Source organism: Chaetodon auriga, chromosome 8, assembly GCF_051107435.1.
Source record: "Chaetodon auriga isolate fChaAug3 chromosome 8, fChaAug3.hap1, whole genome shotgun sequence".
Taxonomy (NCBI): domain Eukaryota; kingdom Metazoa; phylum Chordata; class Actinopteri; order Chaetodontiformes; family Chaetodontidae; genus Chaetodon; species Chaetodon auriga.
Window position 1 is genome coordinate 17,961,738 of NC_135081.1, and position 15,045 is coordinate 17,976,782.

The window sequence follows — 15,045 nt, forward strand, 5'->3', positions numbered from 1 at the left end:
AAGAAGAAGCTTCTTCACACCCACAGCTCCCTACTTCTCCTGACTGCCTCTCCTCCACTGTTTCTTTGTCTGGTTCCGTTCCTCCCTCTCTCCCCGTCAGAAATGTATTCATGTAATTAAGCTGCTAATACACCGTCAAAGAATTGTCTAATTCAGCAAGGAGGAATTAAAGGAATCTGGCATGAGTCATTAGCCAGTCGAGATGTTCTGTTGAGCATTTTCAATAAGGGATCTGGAGAGCAATGAATCACTCATATGGTGTGAAGACATTCGCTACAGCACATACGCCGTATTCTATATTTGTCCGCCTGCACACGCCTGTATATGTGAATGTGCATGGCGTTAATTGCCATATGTGAGCATGAGAAATTGTATGTGGGTGAGGTAAAGAGAAACAATTCAATGCATGTAATCCATCTGAACAATCAACCAATGCGGTGAATTATTACCCATTGTAAACATTTAGATACTCTGGGCAAGATACTTAATTGCAATCAATGTTTGTACTGTTGCAAGTACAAAGAGGAAAATCCCCAACTCACTCTGCACGGGGAGGCATATGAAAACGCTCAATAGCTCATAAAGGCTGAACGTTAGGGACAGGCAGGCAGACGGTAAAAACAGAATTTTTGAAGGTATGATGGGAAAATGCCAGCCTTCGCTAAACGCCTAATAGCCTGAGCCAGAAGACGTTTCACTTCTCATTGACGCTCTTAAATTGGCCTCTTTTGATCCACAGTGCGTGACACACATACAGCCTACCTGTTTGCATCCACAGCTCGATAGGTTTTTCAAACGCTTTGGTAAAATGATGTACAGGGAGACATTATTGGTGAGCTAACATCCATTGTTCTCTGATCTTTTTTCCCCCTGTTCAACTATCTATTAACATCCCCTTTGGCCCACATGGAGAGACCGGGCACATGTGAAAATGGGTTTTGAGGCAGTTGTTGAGAACCACAACAGTGTGAGCCATGGCGCGCTCACGTTCCTGATGAACTCACTGTTTGGCGGCTCTAATTGTGCTGTTGGGAGACAGACACAGGAGGGTGCACAGAGAGAGGGGGGGCGAGGGACAAGGTTCAGTCCAGGGTGCACCCCGAGATGAAGTGGATAATTGAGTGCCGAATAAACACTGCCAACAACCTTGTGAGCCCCCCCCCCCCTTTTCCGAAAGAAAGAAAAACTTGGAGAATGGAGCGAGGAAGAGGGGGAAGAGACAGGCATAGAGAAAAGGGGTGAGAGAGAGAGAGAGAGAGAGAGAGAGAAAATCCCAGCTACCCTCTGGGGGGAAAAGCTGCTATTGAAAAGCTATTAAACTTGCATTTAGCAGGATTGATTGGAAATGAAGAGGCCTATTAAAAGAGAGGGACAAGGGGACAATAGCGCGTCTCTGGCCGCCGTATGTTGCCCTCCTTTCAGAGGCTTTCTTCGCTGGGAGGGGGGGCAACCCTGTCTGTTTAAGCACTCCCACCAAGAGAAGCAGTTCGGGGGGGCTTAGCACTGCCTGAATAGAACCCTCTTTATCTTCCTCTGTCCCCCTTCTCTCCCATTCTCCACTGAGCAACAAAGAAAGAGAGAAGAAGAATGAGGGAAGGCTTTTTTAAAGTCCTCTTCCCGACTCACACAGACACCCCACTTAGATAACCAACCAACTGCCTCTCTCCCTCTCCTCCTACCTTCCCCTACGGATTAGTTACCTCTGGAGTGTTGCCATCTTCCCCTGCCAGTAGGGTTTGTAATGCTCAATCTTTAGCATAGTGGCACAAACACTTGGAACCGTGGATTCACATTCACACTGTGTTTTTGCATGCGTGTGAAGGCAGGCCAGCCAATCCAGTGAGACTCCATGCCGCACTTAAACACAGCAGCGGAACGACGGCAGGTGTCTCCGCTGACTTTCAGCAGGCTCAAACGGATGGCTCCCCCGGGAACTTTAATGGAGTTTTGATTGTTTAACATCCATTTTTACAAAAAGCACGCAGAAAGAGTGGCAGATTTTTCTCCCCAGAAGTGTGTTTGCTTCATGTCAGCGAGCATATAACCATATGGTCTTGGGAAAGAGTTAAATAAGTGATGAGGCACAGCTGACTCTTCCTCTTAGAAGCCACATTTTTAGAGGAGAAAAATAATATTTTCACACGTCAGCCTCGTCCGTGCTCTCAGAAAGTGCCATGAAAACAAGGGAGTGAGCAGACCAGTTCATGGGAGTCTGCTCTCTTACATGCTTCCACTTTCGCACTCGTTACGGTGCAGGTTTCACTTTTCTCATCTCTGCTGGCTCTGCAGAAATGCACCGCCATCACATTTTCCGAAGTGCCATTAGTAGTATTCTGCCTGTATATTTCATAGCTTTTTTAAAAATTTCAGTATGAATTGTCCATCTTCTACCATGAAAATGTGAATTCCAGGAGATGCTATGTTCACACTGAGCCTTTCTCTCTTTTCTCTCTTCTAGCCGCCACCCAAGCAGCCTACTTCTCCCAGCAGCCCCAGGACCAGGTAGTTGTATCTGGTCAGTCGGTGACTCTGCCCTGCGTCATTGTGGGTTATCGGGGGATGGTACAGTGGACCAAAGATGGCCTGGCGCTGGGTGGAGAGAGAGACCTTCCAGGTATTATCACTGCGCTCTTATATCTGTCTGTCTGTCTCCCTCTCATTTGTCTCTGCTGCTTTCTCTGTGTCTGTCTTGCTGCGATCAATGTCAGGTCTCATTAGAAACCAAGTCTCTCTCTGTCAAACGCTGGACTTTTACGCAAATTAATGTTTAGAGAACAATGTACCACTGACAGGTCGGCTACTGCTGCACATGCCGAACTTTAATTTGTTGCTTAGCATTTTAAGGGTCTTGTAGGAAGGTAGATAATCAATTGGCTTTTGTCACGCACTGACATTTAAATGTGTGGCAGCCTCAGAGAGAGGGTGGAGAGGCTTCCTCTTGACCTCAGCCACCCCATCTTTATTGTGTCTGTGTTTAAAGGACAGACTCCTCATGCAGCAGCCTTCTCACGTGTTGCATTTCCAGCCTCACGCTGCTCTGCTAACACAACGACTCAATTCCTGGCCCAGTGAGGTGCTGCTCGCTTTCATTTGTGTCTTACAGAGCCTTGCCACGTTTCTCTCGCCTTTGTTCAAGGCACAAGTCTGTTCATTTTATAGTCCTTTCATTATGTGTTTGTTCTTGGTTGGTTTGTTTGTCTCTGACTCTATTCTCTGTGCTGGTTTCACGCAGGCTGGACGCGCTATTCCTTAATGGGCGACCCGCTATCAGGCGAGCACAGCTTGCTGATCGATTCGGCAGAGTTGGCGGATGACGCGGTGTATGAGTGTCAGGCTACACAGGCGGCACTGCGCTCCCACCGTGCCAAGCTCACTGTACTAGGTAAGATACACAGCTCATGCATGATCCTCACAGCCAGCCCCCATGCCAAGGCCTGCAGGCTGGCAGCGCATGGGAACAATCAGGGGAGTGTCTTCATCACAAAGCACAGAAGCATGTAGACAAATATACACATAACACACGTACAATACACAAAAGATAATCACATTCAAAACCCAACTCATCATAGATAAATAAAAAATACATCAAAACACTCTTCAAGTGATTTGCAATTCATAAAACCATCTCTTATCACCACTCAAAGATAACCCCAATGTAAATCTAGTTTCCTGGTAAAATTCATGTCTTGAAAGTATAATTCGAACCAAGCAAGGCTCAGCCAAGAGATTCAGCCAGGGGAAAAAAAAAAAAAAAAAAAAAAAGGAAACCCCTCTGCTCTCAGAAGCAGTAATCAAGACTGTGGACGTCTAGGATAATGTGATTGCTGCAGTCACAAATGACTTGCGTAGTCGCTTGAAAGTCAGGGTCTGCACAGTTAGCACATTTTACAGTGAGCCACAACATTTGTCAACCGCAAGGCGGTTTTTACATTAACGTGATGTGAGTGATCTACTTCTTCACGCAGACGTTCAGAGGTGGAGGCGAGGAGGTGGGGGGTTTGAGGAGGAGGAGGGCCAGGTCTTGTGGGAATTGGAAATGACAAAGCACTGCTGGCATCTGGTGGCATGCAAAGGAATATCACTCATTAATTAGTCCTGTCAATTGTCCATATATTCACCTACTGTACAAGCACGAGAGACGGGGAACTCAGAGGGAACAGTTATTCAGGCATGATGCTGCAGCTTATGGCACAACACAAAGCTTTCAGTCCAGAGCCTGTTGTCCTGTGAATCGAAGTTCATTCAGGCAGGGTGGCACAGATAGGGTTGCCATGGAAAGGCACGCAGACCGAGATCACAGGCGGGATGTAAGAACATTTCAACTAAATGAACTGATTCAGATAGCTCACCTGTGTTCATCAGCCCACCTTTCAGTGTGTCACTGTCAAACCTGCACAGAGCAGCACAGACCAGTGCGGTCATCACATGCCCACACACAGCCAGCCAGCCAGCAGCAAAGAAAGTTGATAAAACTGCCTTTCTACATTAAATGCACTTTGAAAGACCAAGGCAGGTGGCTCATGAGCAGTATTTGCATTTCATAAACATATAAATGAAATCTGCTGCATCGCTCAGGAACCTGCGGTTTATGTATGGACATAAGGAGTGTTAAAGAGAGAAGGGGGCTTTTTCTGTGCATGTGTATGGGTGTGCACATGCCTGTATGCGTGTGTAAATCAATGTGGCCAGATGAGACCAAAGCAATCCTGCACAGTCAAAGGAGTCAACGGCGGGAGTGCAGTCAGGGGAATCGGCATGGAAATTAAAATCACCTAGCACTCGGATTCCATTAGTGTCCGTGCCGCGGCAGCGGAAGGACCTCTGACAATTCAGATACACACAGTGAAATTGGTTCGGTGGAGGGAGCGAGAAAGGCCAGCACAAACCCCATGTTTACGCCTTCTCTTATTGGTTGGGGAGATAGACGCCTTCATCAGGGGTGGCACGCTTGGCTTGCCAGTGGTGCGTGCGAAACCATGCAAATAAATGAACAAATAAGCAATTCAGTTGAAACATCACTCTGCAACAGTAAGAGCAAATAGAGTAATAATGTTAGTCCCAAGAAAGAAAATAAATAAGGTTGAGTCTGTTTTTTTTTTCCAAATGACAACTGTTCTTGGTCTTTTCTCCTGTCTGAAACTACACCTTGTTAAACAGACACATGGCCATAAGGAGATACTGCTTGCTTCTTTGCTGTTGCGATATATTGATGCGGCGCTGAGAGCGAGAGTAAGCTCAATATCGATATGACTTCTTTGTGGCTCTGTGCTGGCCTGCAGCTGTAATGAGTTTTTTTTTGTTTGTTTGTTTTGAGTGGTGTGTTTGTTCTGCTTTACAGTTCCTCCGTCAGACCCTGTGGTGGAGGGTGGCCCTGTTGTACGTCTTAAGGCCCACACACCACACAACCTCACCTGCAAAGCCTCGGGAGCCAAACCTGCTGCTGAGATCACCTGGTACAGAGACGGAGAGGTCATGGAGTCTGCAATTTATTCCAAGGTACAGTGAGAGCAGATCTCTGCCCAGCATTATCATTCAATCACTAACACCCACATGATATTATAAAACGTAACAGCAGGCAGAAATAAATGCAAAGCTATTCAAAAGAGGAATATTTTCTCTTAGGCTATATTACTCCTCTTTTTCTTCCATTTCTCTTTTTATTTTTCTCATCTTTCTCACATGGTCTTGCTGTTTTTTTCTATTGCCACCCTTCTCTCACGATTTGTGCGCTCACTCTCTGCAGTCCCCCTCCCATTTTCACTCAAGCCTGACCCCCCCACCACCACCTCCTCCTCCTCCTCCTCTGTCTCCCCCCTCACTCGCTAACCCCCTCCATCCCCCTTTGCTCGCTAATGCAGCGACACTACAGCATAACTGGAGCATGCCAAAGCTCAGACAGGCATGAGTGTTTCATACAGTAGAGTTTTTGCAGAGAAGAAATCACCCACAACAATGCAGAAACACAATGGGGATGCGCCGGAGCGTAAGCCAGCCACGGCTGGGAAAGTGTCACATTTTTCATGCTCTCTGACCACGCTAAACGACGCTAAACGCCACATTTAAGGAGGCGAGAGCCTGCAGTGAGAAGGGAGGGAGGAAGATTGGCGGAGGGAGGGGGGAGAGGAGAGGAGGGGAGAGGGGAGGAGAGGGGAGGAAAAGAGGAATAGAGGGGCAAGAAGAATATAGAGTTATCTAGTGAGATAGCTTTGTGAAAAACAGAGAATTTTCCAACATTAAGAAGTGAGGGCTGGGGGGAGAGAAAGCTTTGTCCGAGCGAGGGGTGGTGACAGGGAGTGATGTGATTTGATCTAGCATAAAAATGCTTTTTGTGTGTCTGGCTGAGGAAGTGAAAGCCTATGTCCATTGATTTGGCTGTCCAGGGAAAGGCTCAGCTTGCCCTTGCTCTTTTCCAAAGATGTGTGACACTTCTTCCTCACTGTCGCCACCCAAAAAACAGACTCACAGGCACCTCTGCTATCACAGTTTTTTTTTTTTTTTTGTGTGTGTGTGTGTGTGTGTGTGTGTGTGTGTGTGTGTGTGTGTGTGTAAGGAAGGGAGGGAGAAAGTGAGAGAGCAGTGAGCCATATCCTCAGAATCTACACCTTTCCTCACTTAGGCGTATTGATTTCTGTGAGCAGTAAATAGATTTAAAAGATGATGACAAACAAGGAGCGCTGACGGGGAACACTCTCAGAAATGTGGGAACAGCACAATATCCCCCTGCTGCATCATAAAATATATGATTTAACTGCCATGCCAAAGAACAGGATAGCAATTTTAATGCCTCACACATGAAAAAATAAGACCCGCAGTGTCATAGAGATATTCCTAAGTGGTGCAATCACAAATGGCAAGAGACTTGCTTGTGCGACATTGAGCTGGTGCTCAGTTCGACTCGATTGTGATGGAGTCTCTCTTTAAAAGTGTAGTTTGCAAACTGCTGTTCAGGACCTCCAGCTGCATCTAACAGTTACTCCGCACTGTTGTGTAATGCCACAGACACTGATGGAGGATGGGAAGAGGGAGGCGGCTGTCAGTATGCTTCCAATCGTCCCTGAGGATAGCGACTCCGGACGCACCTACACCTGCAGGGTTCTTAACCCAGCTGCCCCTGCTGGACGACAGATATCGGTCACAATCAATGTCCAGCGTGAGTGTCCCGGCATCAGATTTCCTAGAAAGACCATCAAAATAGTGCATGTTATGTACAGTTATCTGTAAAACACATTTCATCCTGTTGCTCTGCTAAAAGGTGAAAGCTACAAATAAGACGACAAAATCCTATGAAGACCTAACTCGTACATTCATGTCAGTAATATAAAGGTTTTCCTTCTCACAGACCCTCCTTCAGTGACTCTATCAGTCCAGCCTCAGACTGTGACTGAGGGAGCCAAGGTTCTCTTCATCTGCTCTGCTTCAGCCAATCCTGAAATCACTGGATACAGGTATGCATCCTTGGTTTTAATCTCAGTTTTTCACTCTGATCCTGTCACCATGCACATAGAGCCAGCAGTCTAAGTGATGATACTGTACGATCACACAACCATTTCAAGACATTATATGTTATGAACATGCCAACCAGAGTAAAGCTATCATCCAAGACAGCAGCACAAGTGTTCAGTAGATTCACTGGGTTAAAAGGGCTGCTTGATTGGCAGTGTTTGATTGAGATTGGCACAAGCCATGAATCAGCTAATGGCCGCTTTGATACGCGTGGCTAAGTACCTCCCCTGAACTAATGCGACTGTATAATGTGATTATTCATCTGTCCTAGGTGGTCAAAAGGAGGAGTTCCCATCTCTGAAGCAAATGGGGACAGCCTTGAGGTGATGGTGGACTACTCTTACTTCACAGACCCCGTCTCCTGTGAGGTGTCCAACTCTGTGGGCAGCACCAATGTCAGCACCCTGGTCGATGTCCAATGTGAGTTTCACTTCTGCTGTGCTGTGTGTTTTGACATTTTCTCGAGGTGTATGTTGTTTTGGAAGCTTATTGATTGTAACTGGCTGTCTGTGCTTCTTCAACCTAGTTGGCCCCAGACTGCTGTCGGAGCCTAAGCCAATGACGGTGGATACAGGGATGGATGCTGCCTTTACTTGTGCATGGACAGGAAACCCTCCTCTCACCCTGGCCTGGACAAAGCAGGGCTCCAGCGTGGTAAGGCAACAAACACTAGTCACCACTTTATACTGGTGGTAAGGTGAAGCTTCAACACCTTCCTTCCAGAGAGAAACATTCACACATGGCCTTCAGGCATGAATCCCTCACACTTTTCCCCCCACACATTCCTTTTCAGGCTGAATCTTCAACACCTCCTCTCTCCATGCTCCCTGAGGGCTAAAGCCTCTGGCAGAAAACTGTCTGTCCACTGACAGATTCATAGAGCATCATCAGGGCACATGACATGCTGTCATAATAAGTTTAACTCAATCAATCGCTCAGTCAATCAGTCAGTCAACCAGTGAGCCAAGGTGCGGTTGAAACTAACAGAGTGACAACATATGCTGCAGCTTTAAGAGCAGCATCTCTGCCTCTTAGACATTAAAAAGGCCCGACTGCACTTGAGTATCCATTTCCTCAAAGTCAATTTCGTAGGTGGAACAAATGGGACATTTCCACCTTCACTTTACATCATCCTGGTAAAAATCTTTTCAGCGCACACACACCATCAGTGGGGACATCCCATAGGAGCCTCTCTCCCGGTGACTAATATAATTTCCGAGGCGATGCTGGAGAAAACACCCCCAGTAAAAAAACGCCGCGGGAATGGTGTAAGCGATGCTGTCATCTCAGTGAGTGAACGCTTTCAGCCCCTCTGAGGGAGACGCGCAGGCATTTTTCTAATCCACCCACTGCTGCCACTGTCCCTCGCACAGCCACAAGTAATGGATTAATTGGGTTACTCCATAAGTGTGTTGAAATAAAAAAAAAAATGGAGAGAGAGAGGGGGGGGGGGTAGGGAGGGTGGGAGGGAGGAGGACGGAGTGGGGGTAAATGGATTAATCACAGCTTGATGGAATGACAGGATCAATGAGCTAAGGAGTGAGTGAGTGTAGCAGCTCCAAAGGCTAGGGCCCACTCACACCATAGTATGCTCTGTTCTGTCCCCACTGTTTAATTACAACAATCTCCCCAGCAGCACGGTCACTCAGCGGTGGCTGGAGTGCTTAATGCCGTGATTAAAGCTCTTCACAATGAAATTAAACTCAAACCACCAGCATTTGTTACAATGGTCAGCCCACCTCTGTGCTGCCTCCACAATGAGTGGGCCACTGATGAAGGTCCCAGTCTCCTTTGTGTGCCTTTTCTCCCCACCGCCTTGCTCTCTGTCGCTCGTTCTCTCTCTCTGTCACGCCTCTCACTTGTCTCTCTGGATTTCTCACTAGGTGCTCAGTAATGGCAACACCTTGCAGCTGAAGGCTGTTACCCAGGAGGATGCAGGAACGTACACCTGCAAGGCCATCGTGCCCCGGATTGGAGTTGCAGAAAGAGATGTCGCTCTCACTGTTAATGGTAAGTGGCTTCTTTTGCGTATCCCATGCAGGGTTGCTTGTTGTGTTTGATCTGTTGAATAAGTGGCTTTCAAGTCAATATTTGACAATTTGGTATTGGTCAGTATTTCAATATATTCTTCTTTTTTTTCATTTCTCTGCTCTGCTCTCTCTGTCTTTCTTCTTCACACCAGGCCCACCTATCATCACAGCGGAGGCCACACAGCATGCCGTCAAGCACTCCAAGGGCAAGCTGGAGTGTCGGGTGGGAAGCAGCCCCCCGCCTGATAAGATTGTAAGTGAGACTCTTATTTGCGCTGTGCGTCATTCACTTATGTTTGGGAGCTTACATACTCTGTTTTCCTCTTAGCCACACCCACACGAGATGGATCACTCAACGTTGCTTTATCCCTGACCTCACCTTCACACCTTTGCACCAGCACATCTCCACCTCACACGCTAACAAACACATACGCACACATATTCACAACTATAATTGCGCAGACATTGACTGGAGAGGTAGTCGAGTTGGGGGAGCTGTGGGAGACTGGCTTCCTGCAGGTTTCAGCCAAAAGCGCATTCAATTAGCGGCCCGAGAGGCATCACTCGGCTGACCCTGTTGAACTGCTGAACGTACGCCGGGCTGAGAGAGGATAATTAGGGTGTGAGGAGGAGTGAGAGACAGGTGCCCTGCTGGCCCTGCGCTAGAGACAGCAGAGGAGAGCCTTATTTCACAGTGCAGCTACCTAACCCTCCTTAGGCTTCACCTGTAGGGCAGACGTGGGAGGCAGCTTAAACATGAGCCCATGTGCTGTGTCAGCCTCGGAGCACCATAGAGGTCGGCGGAGAGAAAGCAGAGCAGAGAGAGAAACTGGTGTTCAGTCAGTGGCAGGCAGGGATCTAAGGATAAACAGCCGTGGAAGCCTCTGCTTTGCGCACCGGTGAGGAATGCTTCAGAGAAAAGTCACTTACTCCCTGCTGTTTGTTCTCCTGCTCCTCTCCCCAGGTTTGGACCTTTGGAGACATGAGCCTGTCCTCTGGCTCCTCCGGTCGTTATTCCGTGCAGACAGTAACCAGCGACCACGGGGTCCTGTCGTCTCTGGTGCTGTCTGAGACTCTGGCACAGGATTTCCAGCTGCGCTACAACTGCACCGCTTGGAACCGTTTCGGCACCGGCACCGCCTTGGTCACACTGAAGGAGCAAGGTACACACTGACAGGCGTAACAGTCCCAACCAGAGCCCTCGGCAGAAGTTATAGTGATACTTCAAATCCTAGCTGTGAAGGGGGCCAGATTAGGTGAAGGCAGTGCTCCTGTCTTGTGCTTATCTTAATTATACTCCTCTAATCGATATGATTTAATCAGCAGATGGTTCCTTTAATGAATATGTTTGCCCCATAACATAGATATTGATTGGGGACAAAAGTCAATTAGAGGAAGTCACATGTGTTTGCGGTTGGACTCATATTCTCTATCACTGTCTCAGAGCCAAGTTCAGGCCACAAACCGTTGGAGTGATCTTAAAATGAGGCGTACTGCCACACTGATACTAGTGGAAGCTTTTGTTGCAGCAGACACCAAAAAATACGGTCCTCGACAGTAATTTACATCAACGTAGCAGAGTGGGGTCTCCAGAGAAATGGGCAGCGGTATCTCCTGGAATCTCTAATTAGATTACTGTCTGTTGCTTCATTGCATGTCAGGCCTTGTTACCCTTCTTTCAGAGAGATTAGAGACAATAGCAAGGCTCTGGTTTGCTGGATTGCCCGCATGAGCATACACGAGCCGCGAGCAGGTCAGAGCTTACTGCAGATGAATTTATATAGGCACTGATGTTTCTGGGATTAGCAAGGCAAACAAATGGATCTCTTTCTCTCTTCAGCTCTGATCTGCACGTGCGTGACACTGACACTCTGCTATTTCTCATTTCATCCCTCCCCTTCTCTTGACAACCATCTACCCCCAACTCCTACACCACACTTTTCTTCCATTTCTGCTCTTGTTACAGAAGCCCTGCCTATGCTGATAATTGTTGGTGGAGCAGTAGGTGGAGGCTGTGTCCTGCTCATCTGTGTCATCACTTTGGTCTCCCTCTGCTGCAGGCACACAGGCAAAGGTGAGCTCAACGGTTAGTATGGGCAAGCGGGTCAACAGCCAGTTTTTCAGATTTAACAGACCATTTTCACATATGAGCTCAATTCTTGTGCCGTTTCACCATGTTTAAGCGGAATTCTTCTGCCTCGTAACGTCAAATAAAGCTCCTCTTATTTTCAATCCCCACAGGTAAAAGGTGCACTCGTCTTTCCAAAAGTGACATCAGAGTTCAGATTGTTCACAGTGATCACAACGCCACACGTGGCAATGATGATGAAGAGGATGTCAAAGAGCCTATGGTAAATCTCTTTGTTCACCCTCTGTGCATGCCAGTTGCTATGTTGAGGGTTAGGGAAAATTCACATTAACACTGTAATGTAATAGTCAGATTTGTTTTGTTCTTACTCAAGTGAGGTTTTTGTTCATCCTAGTAATTCTTCAAAAATGCTTGGTCTTCCCTCAGGCTCCAAACAGCAGCGAGTCTCCTGGGACATCGCGCACAGAACACAGCGACCTCCTGGAAGAGGAGGAGGACGAGAGATCGGACATGAAGGTAAAACTGAAAATCCTTGAAGAAACACTCTAAAAATAGCTAGAATGCATTATTTTCAACCATTATTCATAATACTGAACTATGCAAAGTTCATGATTAATTGTCTCTCTCCATCGCATAGGATCCTACCAATGGCTACTACAATGTCCGTGGCCACGAAGACCGCCATATCCGAAGCAGTGGATTCTCTGAATATGTGCCCAACTCTCGGCCAGTCTACACTCCATCGCAGCTGCCCTCCCCCAGCCCCATGTACGGTCAGCACGGCACTCAGCCCCGTATCTATGACTTCTCCCAACGATACGCAACCACCACAGCGGGCAGAACCGCTTACGAACAGCAGCAAGCTGCCCAGCAGCAGCCCGCCCAGCCAGCCAGCATTTATCCCACTGATCCTGTCTACAGTGGCTCTGCTTACCTACCCGCTACCTACGGTCGCGCCTTCACCAGCTACGTTAAGCCTGCCTCCTATGAGAAGGTGGATGCGTATGACCAATCAGATCAGGCCAGCAAGGTGTCCAGCTCATCTCGCTTCTCTTATGCCTCCTCACAAGTGTCCTCCCAGCAGTCTGACTATGGCCGGCCCTCACAACGTATGCAGACGCATGTTTGATTGGACCAAAAAAAAAAAGAAAATGGAAAAGAGAAGAGTACAGGAGCAGTGAGTAGATAACCATTGTCACCTCCACATACATGTGTGGCTGGACTAACACGAACAGAGACTTTCTTTACTCGGACGGTCCTTCAAGGACATGTTTGGACAGCGTTTGGAGGGAGTCATGTGATTTTGGTCATGGGATAACCAACCTTTATTTGTTGTGATGGTTTGAGGGATCTACAAGAATGCTAACTGTGGAGCTCCTGAGCTGGAGCATTCAGCAGATTGTGATGTTCAAGTCAAAGTTATGATTACAGTGTGATACCTCACCAGGTTATCTCTACATGATGACCACCCAAACCTGTGGAGATATTCTGTCACTGCAAGGGCCAACTAGAAAATAAATACATCTCCTGAATTTGGGTGGCCAAAATGACTGGGGTAGCTGTTTACCTGCCTTCCAGAGTTTACTTTGTGTCAACACTAAATGTCAAACATGAGCTCTAAAATACTTTGAAAGACGATATGACAAGCTAAGACATATTCAAGGAAAAAAAAAAACGATAAGAACAACCTATTGTTGTCTGTCATTTGGTGTTTTGTTGGCATGCGAAAGGAATTCTAAGCACATTTGTGTCTCTATCATCAACAAAAGACTGCGCTATCCAGAGACAGACATGAACTTCTGCACAACAGGCTAGCTCTACTGACCAACAAGTGCTACAGGCACTGTACTGTATGAAGAGTCTAATCAGCGGTGGAATACTTCTGGCCTGAGCTGTATTCCTGGAGTTTCTTCTGATAATAACCCTAAAACGTTGGACTTAGCAGTGTTGCTTATCGGTAGATAAAAGACGGAGATATGAAGAGAATGTGTATTTCAGCCTTCATTTGTAATGGGGGACTATATGTTAACTGTGTGTTATACCAAGATGGACAAGGCAAGGCCATGAAAACCCAAAGAAGGTGATAATTTTATGGGGGTAAAGTGGGGGATGAGGCTGAATTCCACCTGCCTACCCCGGTACTGTTTTCTGATTGTAAAGTGAAGAGTAGGCTATTACAGAACAATCAAAAGTGGTGGTTTGGAATGGTGGCAATCTTGAACTTGAAATAAACTTGAATGCAGCGTCAACTTCAGCAGGCTCAGACGGGGAACGACAGTCCTAATGTGGACCATACGCTCAAGTTTTACAACTCAATCAAATTGTCTCAATATGTTTACAAGAAACAGTACTACCCTGAAACACTAAGTATCTGTACAAATGGCTGAGCCCATACTTTCTCTCTGTTGCATGCAAATGATGTGTCTAGTGAAAATCTTCAGCGTTTATATTCATGTCCATTTCATGTTTGAGACATTGGTTTCTTCACCTGGCCCAGTTGCATTCCAGTACCTGGATGTTTCAGTATGGACGCCTGTACTGCCATCTGTCTAAAAAGCTGTTACCAGGCAGCCTGACGAGAGAACAAATGCCACTTAAAGTGAGGAGGCAAACATCATCGCTTGTCTTTATTTTTATATTTTATATAAGCCTTAATGTACAGCGTGTATGCTGCTCTATTGTAAAGTATCTTTATATACATATGTATCTATCTTGGTTGATTTATTTGGGTCCGCAGATTTTCTCGTCTAAGTTGTTCATCAATCACTGAATGCAGTTACTATGCTTCTTTTGGAACACGACTAATTGCCATTTGTTTGTTCATTCTTTTAATAATGTATTAAGAATTTTATTTGCTAAAAATGAGCTATCGTTGCTTGTACCTTTGTACACATATTTATATTTAAATAAAACCATTTCTGATAAAGAACTGGCTGGTGTGAATCCTGAGAGTTAATCAGCCTGGTGAGTAGCTTCACTGGGCATGGGGAGCAGCGACAAACAAAGCTTTCCATGTAGCAACAATGATGAATACATAAATTAGCAGCACTGTCTATGTTGATTTTCCTATTCCCCCAGTGGTGCACTGCTTTTAATGAAGACAGATGAGATAGTAGAACCCCCGCTGTATGTGTATCCAACTCCCGAAGTCGACATGCCCGTCTCGCAGGGTAATAGGATAGAGCTGTGACAAAGCTAGGTATTATTTGACAATATGAGTTCGTCTTGTCACCTCTGTTCCCCAGGTAGGCATGCTGCTCACGACAGGGAGGAGAAGTACATGCTCATTACAATTCTACTGTGAGAAGGGACACGGTCTCACAAGACGCGCATTTATTATGCATAACATCATACAAAACGAGACCTCATCAAAGACAAATAATACAGGTAATGCAATTAGGTACTGAGGAATCAGATAAAAGA

At 46.5% G+C, this 15,045-nt stretch overlaps 1 protein-coding gene across 2 annotated transcripts in view; it reads left to right on the forward strand.

Moving 5' to 3' along the window:
* The window catches only part of kirrel3l (kirre like nephrin family adhesion molecule 3, like), a 33,863-nt gene extending 19,312 nt beyond the window's left edge, over positions 1-14,551 (forward strand). Inside the window, exons 2-15 of one of the 2 annotated variants that reach the window (XM_076737148.1) lie at positions 2,459-2,614; positions 3,233-3,382; positions 5,339-5,496; positions 7,000-7,150; positions 7,340-7,445; positions 7,775-7,923; positions 8,030-8,157; positions 9,387-9,513; positions 9,686-9,786; positions 10,498-10,696; positions 11,500-11,619; positions 11,775-11,884; positions 12,049-12,138; positions 12,260-14,551. In XM_076737148.1, coding sequence (XP_076593263.1) covers positions 2,459-2,614; positions 3,233-3,382; positions 5,339-5,496; positions 7,000-7,150; positions 7,340-7,445; positions 7,775-7,923; positions 8,030-8,157; positions 9,387-9,513; positions 9,686-9,786; positions 10,498-10,696; positions 11,500-11,619; positions 11,775-11,884; positions 12,049-12,138; positions 12,260-12,751 — 2,237 coding nt within the window. In that variant the 3' untranslated portion in view covers positions 12,752-14,551. The remainder of the gene's footprint in view (positions 1-2,458; positions 2,615-3,232; positions 3,383-5,338; positions 5,497-6,999; positions 7,151-7,339; positions 7,446-7,774; positions 7,924-8,029; positions 8,158-9,386; positions 9,514-9,685; positions 9,787-10,497; positions 10,697-11,499; positions 11,620-11,774; positions 11,885-12,048; positions 12,139-12,259) is intronic. The other variant, XM_076737149.1, reaches the window with a different exon arrangement.
* Positions 14,552-15,045: the final 494 nt, after the last annotated feature.